Source organism: Dufourea novaeangliae, unplaced genomic scaffold, assembly GCF_001272555.1.
Source record: "Dufourea novaeangliae isolate 0120121106 unplaced genomic scaffold, ASM127255v1 scaffold28, whole genome shotgun sequence".
NCBI lineage: Eukaryota > Metazoa > Arthropoda > Insecta > Hymenoptera > Halictidae > Dufourea > Dufourea novaeangliae.
In genome coordinates, this window is record NW_015373917.1 from 285,523 (window position 1) to 302,931 (window position 17,409).

At 40.2% G+C, this 17,409-nt stretch overlaps 1 protein-coding gene across 1 annotated transcript in view; it reads right to left on the reverse strand.

Moving 5' to 3' along the window:
• LOC107194222 (prolyl endopeptidase FAP-like) overlaps positions 1 to 15,909 on the reverse strand; it is a 76,909-nt gene extending 61,000 nt beyond the window's left edge. Inside the window, exons 1-2 of the mRNA XM_015583812.1 lie at positions 15,772 to 15,909; positions 15,460 to 15,679 (exon numbers count right to left, since the gene is read on the reverse strand). Coding sequence (XP_015439298.1) covers positions 15,460 to 15,679; positions 15,772 to 15,909 — 358 coding nt within the window. The remainder of the gene's footprint in view (positions 1 to 15,459; positions 15,680 to 15,771) is intronic.
• Between the last annotated feature and the right edge of the window lie 1,500 nt (positions 15,910 to 17,409).

Consider the following 17,409-nt stretch of genomic DNA (forward strand, 5'->3'; position numbering starts at 1 on the left):
AAGAGCTCCACGGGGTCTAATCTCATAGAGATCTCCGGTGCCCGATACCTTTTAACGAGCCTTTTAACGCGAAGGCGTATCGTCCAGCGGTCGTACGAATACGGAAACCATATTTCTATGATTAATGGCGTCCAGTACCCGTGTTAATCGCGATCTAGATCGAACTTTTCCTGGCCTCTGGACCTCTACGAACTAATCTGATCCTCGATATTCCGTTGCGATTTCTCGCGGAATTGTTCCATTATTGCGGTGGTCTCTGTTGATTCATATCTGACAAGGAAACACCGCGAACACTGACTCGCGGATTGGAATGAAACTTTGTGGATTTATAGAGTGATTCACGACAAAAACAACGGTATCGTTCATTCGTACCGAATCGGTCTTTAAGGATGTGAAAACTAACCTCAACGTCAAGTAGGTGCTCCAACTTTTTCGCGTGTAACTCTTCAAGTACAAGAGATAGAAGAAAAGGTTTCAAACAAAAGTTTAATGGTACAATAAGCGCTATAAACTTGCATTAACAGAATTTTGAAAAATGTTTTTTTCCTTAAACAGAAAATTTTAAGACACGTTTCTCAATATTTTATTAACGCAAGTTTATAGCTATTGTTGTAGCATTAAACTTTTGTTTGAAAGATTTTTTTCTATCTCTTGTACTTTAAGAATTTCACACACGAAAAAGTGGGAATCCCTATTTGAGTTTGAGGTTACCTTTCACACCCTTAAATGGCGATTGGGCACAAATAAACTATACCGTTATGTTTATCTTGATTCACTCTATAAACCCACAAAGTTTCATTCCAATCCGCGAGTCAGCGTTCGCAGTGTTTCCTTGTGAGCCATTCTGTGCACGAATGGTTAAGCTATTAATTCATAGATTATTCGTTGTTTCTCTTTGTACAATGGTTTAGCAATATTTTGTAGTCAGTTGCAGATTTTCAACGGTGCAATAGATGCTGAGAAATGTATCAGAGAGATGGAGGAATTGTATCGCAATAAGTAGAAGCAGTATTTACAGGTTTATTCTACTATTTAAGTAACGAATCCAATTAAAAGGTTGGATGAGCTTGGTCTGTCCATTAGGAGAAAATGTTTCATAATTCTACTTCGCAGATATATTACATGAAAATGTTAAAGTTCATTTCGGATTTTTCAACGCTAATGCACGTGTCTGAAATTAAATATGTGAATATTAAAAGGGAACGACGACAGTATTTCCTCCGTGGGAATAACGATAATTATTACTTATTGCCATTTAAGACCGAAAGAAGTATTATGAAGTGTAATGCGGATAATGTCCCCGCCAACGAACTGTTACTCTCGTCGTTCATTTTGTAAAGGATATTTTATTACACGAGTGATCAATTAACATGGATTTTATAAATGTCTGCGCTATTCGTTATATCAGAGCGCGTTAATTGAAACTTATACATATATACTTCATTCTTTATATATTATTTCGGCGAAACGGTTCGGCTCGATATTCATTCGAATAATTTTCCCGTGACAAATCGAAATTAACGTATTACAGACGATGTAATACCGCCACGAAATCGTTCGTTTCATAATTAACATAAAATGTAGATTTTTGTTTAATTCATACATTCTACAGCTGACTATTAGAAATTCATCAACTCGATATTATTTCGTCATTAATTGAGCTTATATTCTCGTCGCGTTATTTGCCTCAGAACCGAACGAAACGGTGAGCTCTATCGCTCGTGACGAAATTAAACGAAGCTATTTTATTAAATATCGAAATCCATCAATAAAGGTATTTTCAATTATAAAGGCTCCGTCGCGTTTCTGCTAGCTACACATCTACCAAATTCGGGATAATTTCGCGCAACAACCATACGAGGTAATTAAATTTTCAATAAATACATTAATTATAAATTCAACTTAATCACAAAATAGACTATTGTCGTATACAATTTTGATGTATGCATGTGCACTCGAGATCTACAGTTCTCTTGTAAGCTTCCTTCGTTGCACTACTCCTACCATGTCAATAAAAAACATGACACACAAGCTTTTAAACCCAGAATGTATAACGTGGGTATTTCATACCCACTTCAGTATTTATTCTTAGTTTTCATTCTTGTATAATGAAATAAATGCATGTGGCTTTGTGCATTCCTAAATTGCAAATTGATATAGGGAATAATGACTTCTTAAACTTAATAACCGAAAAAATTAACAAAAAAACAGTGGAAATTCAAATTTTATCGCCATTTTCATAAGATGGGTGTATTATACCCATCACTATTGAAATTATAGATTTCACCAGTGATCGAACATTCACCAGTAAATGAACATTTCTAACCAATTGCGCGAAAATTATTTGAATATGAAATAAGAAATTGTGAAAAATCAATATTTAATCATTTCGTTATTTTAATAATTTAATTTCCTCGTTTTTCATATATAATGTTCATTCGCTGGTACGTGTTCATTTAATCGTGCATTCACCTTCGGAATTTCTACATAGGATCTCAGTCAAACCTCCGTTCATTCCAAAACACCATATGTGGATAAATGTCTCAGGTTGCATGCGTCTAACCAATGACGGTCTTATCTCCTAATGCCTGACCACTGACGCCCATATCTCCTGACGTCTGACTAATTCGATATTGTATCCCTGACGGGTAGAGGTCGTAGTTAAGTGCACCACGGGTGCGAATTCGATGCATCAGGCCTGACTTAAGAGAATTACAGTCAACGTTCCCCAGAAAACATCGCTACGCCCGACAAACCCTGGCCAAACCGACAAGCGCCAAAAACGGAAACTTTCTAGCGAACGGAACAAAACATTCACGGGAGCTATTCGCGTGGCGGGAAGGTTCCTGATTTGTTGGACGGTCGGCGCGAACCTCGTTAAGTTCTTCGTCCGTTTCGTGGCTGGTCTCCAACCGTGGAGGTCCAAGTTTCGTCCGGATGCGACGCTTTCTTGCCTACCAGCCGGTCATAATAGCGGCCGATAAGAGAACGTGCAAACGAAAGAAAAATGCGAACACTGCCGGCCACCGAATGCTCGGCGCGAGAGATCTACCATCCAAAAATGTATGTGCCCCGTTACCAACGGTTCTTCTAATTTCCTAACTCTTTTTAAGGGGTCCAGCAACTGTCAAACCCAGAAAAATGAGCATTTTTGGGGAATTTTTTTTCAAAATCTGAGGACGATAGAGCTATTCAGCTTGCGGATTCGTATTTGAAAGGAGAAACTGTACAATATCGACTTAGTGAATACTACAAAACAGAACCAAGGTTAAAATTTGTTAGACAGTGTTATTATACAGGGTGGCCCAAAACTCACTAGAGCGTTTAAAAATAGAATAACTTTTATGTATTAAAAAAATCACGTTTATGCTTTTACAAACAATAAATCTACTTCTTCGACATTATATTTAACTAATTATGTAGATCATGCCCTTCAAATGGTCACCATTTTGTTCTTGACAGTGGCGGTTTCTTTCTAAAAAGTTGTTATATTTTATAATGATTTAGTAACTTTTGGGCCAGCCTGTACATTGAGCCTAAGTTTCGAGGTCTAAACATGCCATCTAGGTGAATTTATCGCAACACTGAGATCACAACGACGGGTCAGATATCACCCAACCTCGGCTGGGCGACGTGTAATATCCGTATCGAGCAACGAACAAAACTTCACACGAAATATTAAGGGGTCCGATCCAGCCGAGGGGAGGGGAGGGGGGTGAAGCGGAACAGAAAATGAAATCGAGGAAGTAGAAAAGTTTCAGGCAGCCGGAGACAAGACCGCGACTAGACAAGAGGAAGAGAGAGAGAGAGAGGAGGAAAAGAAAAGGTTCGCGCTATTTTAATCCGAGAGTGGGTGTCCCGGCAGAAGCAGATTTAATCAACGGCCATTATGCGCCCTCTCGCTGAAATGATACAGTTTTGTTCGAGTTTCCCCGGGACCCATCGCGCCGTCGTCTCTGAAAGAAGAGCTATCTGTGCTCCAGGTTACCAATTACCACCTGGAAAACTTATTTCACCGGTTTTCTTTTTCTCCTTTGCCATCTTTCTATCGCGTCCTAATTAACGGCACCGACTGGAAGGCAAGAGGATTGCCCCCTGCAGCAATCCTTCCCACCCCCACCTACCAGAAAACGATGATTTCACTTTCAACGTCGCTCGCGGAACTCTCGTTTCTATGATTCATCTGGCGCCCCAAACCCCGCCCCTATTCCGTTATTATCGAATTCCGCCATGAATCTATTTCGCCCGTCTCCGGACGTCTTGGTTCTCGATGGATTTTCTTACTTGGATCCGTGGGGTAACGAGGACAGTATCGCCGCGAGAACTCTTGTTCAGGCAGAATTTGTGAGAGCAAGGGTGCAACGGTGGGTGAATGGGACAGCTGATCAGCATGGGGGATTTTGCTTCTCTTGTATTGTTCCCCGGAGAACCGATAGGAACCCGTAGAATGTGTTTAATTGAATTTACTCGTATTACAGCGACTGGTGCAAAACGCGACGCAGCTGCTCGTGAACTGCTTGAAAACTTGCTCACCCATCCCGTTCGAGGATGATGATTGCGAAAGTTCGCGATCGGGTCTGCCGTCGCTGGCCCCGTGAATATTGGCAACGTAAATGGGTTCTCAGTAATGTTTGGAAGGATCAGTTCCGTCGACGCATTGTGAAACAAATAGCCTGTCAAGGTGGACCGAACCGTTTAATTCCATGAGATCGTAATTTCATAATTTTTTGGAAATAAAAATGTTAAATGATAATTAATAAATACATAATAATCGAACAATTGTCAAATCCTCGATGAGTGTTCGTAAACTCCTCGGTATTGACAAGGAGCGATTCTCAGATATAACGCTGACTTTTTAATGAAGTTTAGCACAGTGGTAGAGCTTAGAATTCTGAAGCCAATGATATTTGTTTCTACTCTGCAATGGTTGGGTGATACTAAAAATCCGTGTCTTTCGAACGAATGTTAATTGATTAACTAAAACGTCAATTACCAGACTATGATTGTTAGACTGTAGGTGTTCACTAAAATTTCCGTCTGTTCAAACGTAAATTCAAAAATCCAAAGAGAGTTCGCATATTCCAGTGTATCGTACACCTTAAGATTCACGTGCATTCGATCGCAGTTTCTTATAGAACCAGTTCCATGATCAGCAGATTTCCCTTCAAAGCAATCGATCCAACGATTAGTAGCCGCAGTGGATATTACTTTACCGCAGAAATTAGCCGCCAGCGATCGACATGTTCCGCAAAGCTCTCAGATTGACCAGAGGGGGAAGTATTTACCGCGCGTTCGATCGATAGAGACTAACTATAGGATTATCCCTTAATCTGATGGTAACCGTCCGACTGGTCGGGAATAGGAATCGCGTGATGTTTACTTAATTAGGGACGGCCGAACAATTGCATCGCAAATGGACCCACCACTGCCGTGCATCTGTATCTCACGGCTTTAATAGCGCGAAAACCGTCAGTCCGTGTTCCTTATTTTTTACGAGAGAAAAAGTACTTTCGTGGACGGTCCACGTCTGTTATCCACGTTGATGTCAATAAATGTCCACCATATTCCGCTACCTGTCTTGTTTAATCTAGATCGAAGAAATACTGCCAATAATTCTCGAGTGGTTCCGAGCTGAATGAAATGTTGAAAAAAAATTAAGCAAACCGCGAGTGTAAAAACAATTCCGAATCGAAATGTAGAGCTTAGAAAATAGTACGAAATGATTACAGTTAGAACATAGTACAAAATACAGTCCATTTTCACAAAAAAAGGGCAAAAATCGCAAAATTGAAGGGTTTGCATTTCTTAAACAAATTCGAAACGCGAAAAATGATGACTTAAACGCCCTTTAATTTCACGTGAACTACATCATATCCTATTTTGAACAAAAGATTTGGCGTGGAATGACCCAGAGAATTTCGTTTAAAAATTAAAGGTCATTTTCATTTCTCGAAAAATATCGCGAACATAAAAAATTGATAAACGTTATTATGTTGGTCATAAAAAGCTGCAAAACTTTTTGCTATTTCATTTTTTTCTAATACTTACTGTTTACGAGAGAAACTCTGGCTAGTAACAGCGTGAATACCCTGTGGAATCTAATAAGGGACGACAAAGTGTCACGACGTTGTACGAAATTTCTCGCGAAAAAAAAAAGCTACATGTTGCACATTTTCGGGCGAGTGTTTGTTTTCACAGATCCGAGAGAGGATTCCTCATGAATAAAGTGGGTGCTCGTCACACGTCGAAACAGCGAAAAAACCGTTTCAGCCTCGCGTTATAATCGAACATTTTTTTAGCACTTTGCCCGAGAGTTGGAAAAAAAGTGATCTCAAATTTTGCTTTTTTCTTTTTTCGGTGCGATGAAAAACGGCAAGAAGTATCAATCGGTCCCTACACTGAAACGGATTTATAGAGGCGTCAGGGTGCAGTAACCATAAAATGAAATCCGCGAAACTAACCGGTAAACCGTGATGATTCGGTAACCGAAAACTTACAGAATTATAGAATTAACTGCAAGCTGGGTGAAACATAACAAACCATTTATCGTCCGACTTCTCGACATTACTCCAAGTATTTGATGTTCAAGCAGTGAACATTCAACGATCCAAGATAACAGACGTATACCTGCGTTATATAACAGGGATGTATCGCGTAATAAAAAGAAAAATAAAAAACTAAAAGAATTCATCGAACGGTATCCTCCATCTTCGCTCTCCTCTTAGCCGAGACACAGAGCCAAATGAACCCAGAAAAGGGGCAACCGTGCAACCGGCATTCACGATTCCGCTTACAATGAAAAATGGTCCGGCCAGACCGAGCCATCTTTCGCGATCAGCCCGAACAGTGGAAATATATATAACTCTCCCTCTCCTCTCGCTGTTCGCAGAAGAAACGGCGTCGGTGGATGCAATTACAGAACGAACGGACGCGAAATTAATGCCAATCGATTTCGTGGAAGTCGTAGATTTTCCGGGCAGTCGAGCCAACAGGGAAGAAAAGGGGCAAAAGGGAGGGGGAACGTTGCTGCTCTCAAAAATTAACGACGACAAGTCCATTCGCGTCGGTTTTTCTTAAGACTTCCAAGGGGAAAAATCGGACCGGAGGACGCTTCGACGGGCACACAAAGTTTACACAGTACCGAACCGATCAACTGAACTTCCTGCGATTCTCCATTGTCCGAAACAGTCATTGTCTTTCCTGTTAAGGGAGAAAGCCTGGTGTAAACGGGCTAAAAGAATGAATTTTTGGGGATTTATTGTAAAGAAAGTATTAAATAGAAGATGCACTGACCTAGAAAAAACTCAAAGTCATCTTGACATCTCAAAAAAAAATAAGATATTAAAAAATCAAATTCTATCCATCCCATGCGTCCTTTAAAATGCTTCATAATTCATTAAAACGTTATTTGATACAACCAATAGGTAACGAATTATTTCAGATAGTAGTTCTCATTGACTCATCCAGTACTTCACTCATATTTTGCCCATATTTTTTTTATGTCATTTCAACAATTGAGGACTCGAAAACGAAGCCTCGAACGCAATTTCATCATTCTTGATTTTCCTCTCACAATTAATCTGACGTGTAGAATGTCACCCTGTGTGAAAGTGTCGTACATTTTTATCAACACCCTGTATAAACGAACTCAAAGAAGAGCCCAGTGTATTTGGCAACCGGAGGAACATCGTTCGTTCGAATAAATTGGTACGAAATCGTGGCCAACTCGAGAGTAGAACGCTCGAAAAAATGCTTGGGCGCAGGAGGTGGTTGGAATTGTGCTGGAAAGGTGTACTGTATAGCGGTAATTATGGTGGTTGATGAGAGTTTCACGGTAGGTCGAACCACAGCGGTCCACCATCGACCAACTGCGAAATCGTGGCGAGCACAGCTCACGCCTGGTGTATTTAGCTCCGTGTTCCTCCCTGATAAACCGTGTACGCCGAAGAATGCTCGTTTACGGTGGATAGAAGAATATTTCGGGGCGATGAGAACGGAGAAAATGGAAGGAGTGGAGGGGTGGGGGGAGAAATAAAAGAGTGGCCGTTCGCGTCGATCGAACGCCAACGGTGTCCGTGGTGTTGTGGCTCGCGAAGCCGTAAAACCAACGGGTACACACCGATTTATCTTCTTTCGAAATCTGTTTCTCGTTTGCAAACCCTTCCCCTTTGGTCCCCCTGGTTGCGCCGTTAAGAGGCTTTATTCGGTCGACAGAATTCAAACATTTGCTTGCCCCATCCTGGACCTACAATGGCTCACGGACAAACGTATTTGTCGGGGGACTCGAATGTGCACCACCTTTTTCGAGTCAGAATGTTACGCGGAGATAGGAAGAAAAGGGGATAGAATCGAAATAAATCGAACACATACACAGGGACGGATTGTTTGACAGCCTCGACTGGAAGTGTCGTAGAACCAGAAAACTCTTGTTCTTAATCATTGAAACAATTCGATATGTTTTTGCGCTGTCATAGTGAAATTAACAGGAATCGAAAAAGTTATGGAACTTTTTAATAGGTTCTATTTAGAACATGGATTGTAGAGCTCTTTTTAAAAACGTACTGGTATTACATTTATAAATAAAAGTTCTTGAAATTAAAGTTTGAATTTGAATAGGACTTATAAAATATGAAAATAAAAATTTTTCTATAACAGGAGCAGATATTATGTTCATTAATATTGAAAAAGTTCTCCATCATTGTAACAAGTACTGAATACTATTCAATGAAGTTTACTACAACAATATTACATAATTATACTAATATGATAATATTATTATAGTTATACTACTATCACCCTGAGTAGCAAAAATGAAATAGTAAAATAATACGTAGGTGTGTAGTATGTATTTGTATATTCTATTATAGAAATATACATACTGTGTATATATTATCAAATCAGACAATATCTGAAGATACTGTCGCCACAACATACATACTAGTGACACCATCTTTTAGCACTACACGTTAGTAACTATTTGCGAAAGAAAATTGCAGTTAAATTCTATACTACACACGTAGAACATTTTTCAATAAAAAGCAAAATTCTCCAAGTTTGGAACTTACAGCGTTTTCTACGAGCACTCGTCAATTTTTCACATGGTGAGGCAATAATATTTACCATTAATACATTATTATCGTCCCATCGCGGCTTCATAACCGACCGTCAATTGATACCGAATACCGAAAAATCCAGAACGATCGTGCTCGCATTTTTCCCGTCGAACTATTTGGCTTGTCATCTCATATCTCCCATGACGTGGCCACCATCGGACAGGTGGACGAACAAACGCATCCACAGCACACAATTCCGTCGGAGCTCAATTCAAGCTCGATTGTTAGATAAATATTTACAATAAGGGAGCCACCTCCGATTTCGATGATTATTTAGTATGTTTTAAAAATTGACCTTGAGTAGTATTGTGAAGATTTTAGTTGGGGATCGCCGTTCGATAAACGACGTAGCGTAAACCAACCAGTAAATGACCGAATTGTTGAATTCATGATCGTTTGAAATTAATAATTGAATGTATTTATTTACAACAACAAGGCAGCTGTTGAAATTGCAATTACATTCATTTTTCATGAAAGTGTTATAAAAATAATTACTTACTCCTACCGTAATTTTTAAACAATTATTTATAAAATGCAAAACGTGTAAAAGCCCAATAAATGACTGCTACATTTCTGAAATATTTTTAATAAAAATTGTACTCATTAATGTTTGCTTAATACGCTAAACTAGTAATGTAGGATGTTAAAGGTGTAACTCCACTCCATTTATAAACACTTAATAATTTAAAATTTATAATTTAAATTTCTTTGCCTAATAGTCACTAATAATAAATCACTATAATTCACTGGTATGCAGTCGATTACTGGCTGGTTTACCCTATGACGGTCCGAACGTAACAATTTACACTCCGTCTATACAACTCGAATCGTTCTACACACGGAGGATCAGGACGTAAATAATGTAACTCGTTCTCGAATCGTCGCCTCGAACCCGAACAGGGACACACAACGCCTTGGGGGAAGTGGGGGATAGGTGTACAGAAGAGAAGAGTTTCTTGAACAGCTTCGAACCGACTTGGCTGACGTTCCTGGCCCGGCGGCTGTGGCGCGTTTTTACGGGCCCTTCAGCCCTGCGCGAGCGATAAGATCAAAGAAATAGCTCGCAAATGTCTTCTTTCTGCGAGGCCAACTGGGGTTGCTCGCATGCACCGCACGTGACGAGCAGTCCGTGCACTGCTTCCGAGTTGTTTACGAACGTCCGTATTTCACGTTTTTGCGTGTCGACGCGGCGTGGTCCCGGCAAGTTGGCCCCGCCGATCTCTTAACACATTACCGACTGGATTTATAAAGTGAGAATGAAAACTAAGTGTAGGGGAGACCAAAGACAAACGTAACAATTTTTCATTTTGAACCTGTAACTTTTGAATAAGGTGGAATTTTTGAAAAATTCTTATACGACGAGAAACCTTGATTATTGGGCAACATAACAAAACTTTAAAACTTGGAATATATTATACATATCTACTCAATTCACTGCCGGCACGTAACGTGTTAACTTACGGGACGACTTCCTTTCTGACTTTTTTCGGCTATGAATTTGATGAACTACCGCCAGTTTCGCAGCCGTTTATACGGACGAATCAATCTTCCGTGAGAAACGGGCAAGATCCACGCGTATCTTGCAGGAGAATCGTGGTAGGAACGAAAAACAGACAACGGTTCCCCTCGAGGAAAGTTCCGATTTTTCAGGAAAAATAGAAGCTTCACGATGTGTTCAGTTCAATACCACAGGATAATTCTTCACGACAAAACACGTCGAAAGTCTGGAATGAGATTTCCATCCGGTCGGCGTGCTCGTTTTCGAGGAGAAACACAAGTTTAGAAAAATTGCCTGGAACAAGCTATGAGCATCTCGTGTGATCTCGTTGTTGCCTGGGGAGGTGATCGTGGGGCCAATGATTACCGAAAAATGTGGAATGATATGATTATAGAGTCACTCGAGAGTTAAGAAGACATTATGCGTTCTATCTCCACTAGTCTCTAAACTGAGAAAACTGAGTTTAAGGTTCACAAAGTGTAATATTCCAGAAGCAGGGAAGTCGTGAAATAATCAAACACTTATGTCAATTAATCAAAATGTTAGCTCACTATCGACATCAATTTTTAATTGTTGTTAGTATTTGGAGATACAACCATTAAGAAAATAAAATTTCAAAAATTTCGGAGTTGGAACTTAAAAGAATATTTATTGCTTTCCCGGTTGAATTTTGTAAAAAAATGGAGTTAGAACAGTTAACCCTTTAACACCAAATCTCAAATGACCAATGTTGCCGTTCTCATTCCTATTTCTCTGAAGGGTTCGGTAGGTTTAGTGTTAACTCCCAGTATTACACCGGCGCAACACTGACTTTTAAAATGCACTAAATTTTGTCACCCATTAGTACCTAACTTTTGTCAGCAAGGAACCGTAGTTTCACCACGTTTCCAGTTGAGAAATTCAAGTCTTCCCTATATAAATGGATAAAAAAAGAAAAAAAATGAAAAAATCACTCTGTTCAATATCGATATTTTCGACTCCTAAATAACAAGATACACCATATTATATCAGTCCGATAATTTTGAAATAACGATTTAAGGGTCTGAGCGTTAAAGAGTTAAGAACTCGAGCAACGATATAAGTTGCAAGGAACTGCAGAATTGATCGTGGAGAAACAAAGCTTCGATTAACCGATGCAACCGAGTCACCTGATGCCACTAAAAGGAGCCAGATCGACTGAGAATAATCGGATAAGAGAGTTCTCGAACGGGAGGAAGTAGGAAAAAACGAAAGGAATATCTCCAGCTGACAGTTAACTTTCAAGGAGTGCCTACTCTCTAAAATGATCAGCCCCCCCTTGGGCCAATAGCTGACGGGCCTCAGTGCCTCGTCATGATTGCCCCTCGAGCCTCCCGGCAACTTGCCAGAACCTTGTGCAGCCTCCGTTCTCGTACTTCCTTTCCAGGCAGAAAATACTGTCCAGAACGATTCGTATCACTTGTTACGTGGTGGCATGCGGGTCGCACAACGTGACACGCTCGCGACTGCATTTCTCTGGGAATGCAGCAACCCTTGCAGTTCGATTACGTAACGGTGAACGGAACCGTCTTTTACATGACCCTATGCGCCGTGTTGGATTCATGCACCGAATAACTTGTTTCTGTCGAAGAACCGTAAAATAAAAAATCATAGATAAGCTCGATACAGTGAAGAAGAAACTTTAGGTGTCTCACCAAAATAAGACACGTTCTACTTGCCAGATCAGAAGCACGACTCAAAGTGGTCGATTCTTCTAACAAATGGAAAAGAAATAAATTAAATTATTTTGTATATTGAAGATTGTTGTGTAATTTGAGTTACTAGTGTCTAATACGTATAATCAACGAATTCTTTTCTGTTTGATCTCATTTACAACTGAAAAAATTGAAATAATTGGAAAGTACGCGAAGTAGTGTATTTGTCTGACCAATGTAACACACGTTCCACTTGCTAGATCAGAGACAAGACGCAGTCTGTGGGTCTGATCGAAATAAGACACATTCTACTTGCCAGATCACGGGCACCGCACGTTCTACTTGTCTGGTCCGTGACGGTGATATACTACTTGTCCAATCCAGCATGTGCTGATTCCACTGGTCTGACCAAGAACGATTCTATTCTACTATTCCAACAAAGACACAAATTCTGCCTTTGTTTTCCTGTACGAGGATGGTGTGTATGATCTTTCTCTGCCCACTGGCAGTGTCTTAAGTGTCTTGCTAATACAAGTTTTTACTTCAAAAATCTACTTAACACTAAACCTACCACGACAGTTTCCAAACTTTTGTTTAAACATACCTGCATTCAACTTTATCACACCGTCATATAACTTCACGACGTTTCTTGTAATATACATATAATCAATATTCATGTCTATTTATGTCTCGTTTCTTCTGAGAAATATATACATATGCCTCATCTACCGTAACCCGACAATTTGCCCAGATGGAAGGTTTACGTTCTTTTGTAATGTTATCTACTCTGAAGACTCAATTCAAAAATTATGCAGCTGCAATTGTATATTACGCAGATGCACAGATTGTACAATATGCAACAATCACTGCGGAAATCCACAGCAATTCATGCCATTGTAGATAGAGAGACATTTGACGACGGGATGTCTGGTTGGAAACACGAAAGGTAATCCGAGTGTGGCATAACTTCGATCATACATGCACTCAATTTCAAGAAATATAACTTTTATTTAAAGACCGGTGATTTGACTGGTTCGGTAGAAATTGATATATATAAATCGTCGGTAGATTCTGTGTCAAAAGTCTCTACTCGTTACTAACTTTACTCGTTACTAACTTTACTCGTCCGACCAAGATCACAAGCTACTTATTTACTCACGAAAATTCATTGATCGTAAGAACCGAGAGAACCATAATTGAAAACGTTGCAAACCCTACAGAACAGCAGGTCTTGGCAGCCGCCAGGGTCCATTGTCAACGACTGTACACGGACGATCGCTGCGACGGCGAAGGTCTCCGGTGTTTCCCTACAAATTTGACGTAGGCAGTAATTAGCGAGCGAGGGATCATGGATCCATTGCGACTCGTCCCTTGCCGCGCGAGGGGCCAGGCTATTCCCGCAAATTGAGGGTTTCGATGCCTGTTGTATCTACCCGGGTACACGTCCCTGTGTACCGGATGGCACGACGTTAATTTCCCTCTGCTTATACGAGCTATCGATTTACGCCATTACGTATGGAGCAAACATCATTTTCAACAATCATTGAATTACGCCCCTAATGAACGACGCCCGTCCGACTTGTACGGAATTAACTACCTGGTTTTTCCGTATCCAACCCCGTGTTGCTCGTACGTACAAGTAGAGAAATCGTAATCTAATCGATGTAACTGGATATTTCAACGGTGGGATATCTTTTGAAACGAAGACGATTGAGATATTTTAAAACCGTGTTACTTGGTTGGTGCTACTTTTAGACTTTAAGAAACCACCCTTTCTGCTAGAAGGGTCCCTTTCACTTATTCCCTTGCAATTCGTAAACCGCAGAAGATATGGAAAAAACGTTCAGATAAAGATTCTATCCTTTTGAATTATCCATATATCGGTAGAAAAAAATTTTTGAAATAATGTTTTTTAAATTGTTTAACTGAAAATAATTTCATTTGAAAATTTCATCTTACCGATATATGGAGAACTAAAGACGATACAAAATTTATGTAAACATTTTCTCGATATCTTTTATAGTTTATCAATTACAATCGAATAAATAAAAGAAAAATTGAAGTTTAAAAGTAGCACCATCACCCAAGTACGGCAAAATTCGTAGGTTGGTCTACAAACAATCAGAAAAATCGACGTGTATCACTTCGCCAACATCCTTTGTGAGAATGTAACCATCTCCACAATGTTTCCTAAGAGAGTACACGTGTTTAATCCTTTCTACACCGTTTGAAGACGCTTCATTGAGTTCACTTTATCTTACAAAACTGTCCCTGTACTCGCGAACGAGAGAACAAGGGGTCTGATTTATCGCGATTTCTTCTGGGATGTAAATTCGGATCCCTCGAAAGGTAGAGCCTGGACGATGAGCAGTCGTGGAGAGGGGGGAAAACCGTACGAACTATTCGAACACGTTTCTCGGGAAACTTCACTTTCGCTGCGGCCGCAGACGCGTTTGTTCCGGAAACAAGGATGCCATTTGCAGAATTAATTGCGTCTGGCCATGCCGGTGAAACATAGAAGCTTTCCCCCTTTGAATTTGGAGACGATTGTGCCCGCCGTTCCTCCTCCGAAGTCGTATCAATTTTCAAACTGTTTACCGTCGGACTCCCGGTGTAACTCAAGACTCGGGGATCGTTCGAGCAAAGGAACATCGTATTGCGCGAACAGTCGTACGATAAAACGAGAAGCCTTGACTTCTTACATGTACCAAAGCTACCGTATATCACTTTTTCAGTCATTATTTCACCTGAACGACAACGGCATTAATTATATTTTCATTTAACCTCCTCAGAGACGAATTTCTTAATACCAGAAAGAATATTTTGTTTATTCTTCAAATGCTATAGTAGTATTTACTTCCAGCAATACGGGTGTCCACCTCATAACAATTTCCCACCAAAACGTTTCCGTTCGTTGATTCCAGCTTTCTGAATTCAAGGTCAATTCAAAATTACAATGTACTAGATGGTTGAACTCAAGAAATAAAACTCAAGAAATAAACCTTGACAGTTTTATCGAAAAAAAATTTCTGAATATTTTTCTTTACATGTAACCGAGTAAAAACTGATCAACTTTTATTTAAAACACTGTTTCGTCAGATCACTAGAAGTGCTTGAAAAATCGTGGTAACAGTCACGTGGGACATCCTGTATATTTAAATAATAAGATATTTACCGCTGATCCACGTGCCGTTGAAGCTCTTCGGGGACAATGAGCCCGCCAGCCATTCTTCAAGGGAGATACCAGCCGCGGCTGGCGTTCCTGAGTCGGAGGAGTCCGGACTTCCGGTCAGAAGGATCGTCGCTGTGACGACCAAACCGAGCACGACGGCGACGATCAAGCCACCGGCGAACAAGTGTCGCCAGTTCCTTAGCTTGTTCTTCGTCATCAGGTCCTGCAAGAAACACCAGCCCAACGGTTAGCGACCTGTCCTGCAACCACTACGGGATCCAAAGAGGTTTAACGATCTTGTCTCGCGACGATAACGAAACCACGATTGGACCCTGTCCAGCACAATGTTGCGACACCGTTCGGCGGCCGCGGGTACAAACTAGCGGTGGTCGACGGTTGCTGAAGGCAGATACCACGAGAAGACCCTGGTTTATGACACGGTTCTGTTGCCATTATTGAGACTAGGGCTAGGACTATTCGAATAATTTAGTATTTGAATATTTTATAAGTATTATAAGAATATTTTATAAAAATACTATTCGAATACTTATTTCAATATTCGAATATTTAAGTATTCGAATATGTTCCACAGTGATCAAGTACGTATTTAGATATTCGAAATACACATTCGAATGGTATGATGTGAATTAAAAATGAAGGTCTTTGAGTTTATTATAGTTCTCAAACTTTATTGTCATTTAAGACATTTCACAATATTTACCTCTTTTTAGTTTTAGCTGACAGTAGTGGAGTGGATTTAGCTCCGTTTATCATCTTTTGCTAATGATTTATAATCAACATCGTCCTATTTGAACGCTTGATCACTATTCGTATACTTAAATATTCGAATATTATTCGAATTATATTCGTCATGAATTGAACAACTGAATTTTGGTTTAAAAAAAAAACCTCCCGGCGGACTTCGAGGTAAAAGTTTTTATGGTGGCAACAAAACAGAACAACTAGCGCACTACTCGGATTTCATGTCGATGGTGTTTTTCTAAACAAATAATAAACACTTTCACCCAACTGATGATTTCTACACCACCTCCGAGACTTTTGTCCCGTTACATTGGTTAGATTGATGAAACAGCCCACTGCGCGACAGTCAGAGAATATCCTGACAAGCTTGTGTATTCCCTACGCAATCATGTAATAGCTACCTTTATATTTTCATCATCATGGACAGTAGTGCAAATATTGAATTCCAGGGCAACTAAGTGTATGCTCGGAACGGCAGTTTCATACCAAAGAATCATTGAATTTCGATCTGTGTCGGGCGAATCGCTAATTAGGTAATTATTGAGAACTCCGGAGAGTGTATTCCTATTGGTCTCTAACTTAACATCGGCTGTTCTGTCGTCATTAGCGGGAGCAGACGTAATTATTCCTAATGAATGACGATTGCTCGTTCCACGGTACGGATTCGTTCGTATTACAGTCGACGGTTCCGTGAGCTGCCACGATTTTTGTTAGTTGAAGCCGGTCGAGAGGCACATCCCTGAAAGTCCCTATCAGTTTCTCCCTTGTTTACTCACGGAACCGTTTTAACGCGACGTTCAACTTCCTTGATGAGAACTTCATTCATGCATTCCCAAGCGCCGCGGGAGGAAACCGTTCGCCGGAGTATAAAGGGATCTTTAGGCTCCGTTCATACGGCGCTGAAAGAGCACTGACCTACTTGAGATTCGGAATAAACTTGCACAAACTACCGAAACTTTCGTCCCGATAAAAAGTGAACGAACTGTAATTTAATCAATAAATCTCCCTTAACCGTTGGAATCGCTACATTTTCATTTAATACTGTCTCGCGCGTTCGCAAACTAATAATACTACTGGAATGTCTCGATGAGTGCGACGTATTCAGGTCCATTTCGGAGCATTCATAACAAGACGGAACGGTTTTCAGCCCCCCATAAATTTATTTTTTCCCCGAAGCTGAGCCTCTGCTTA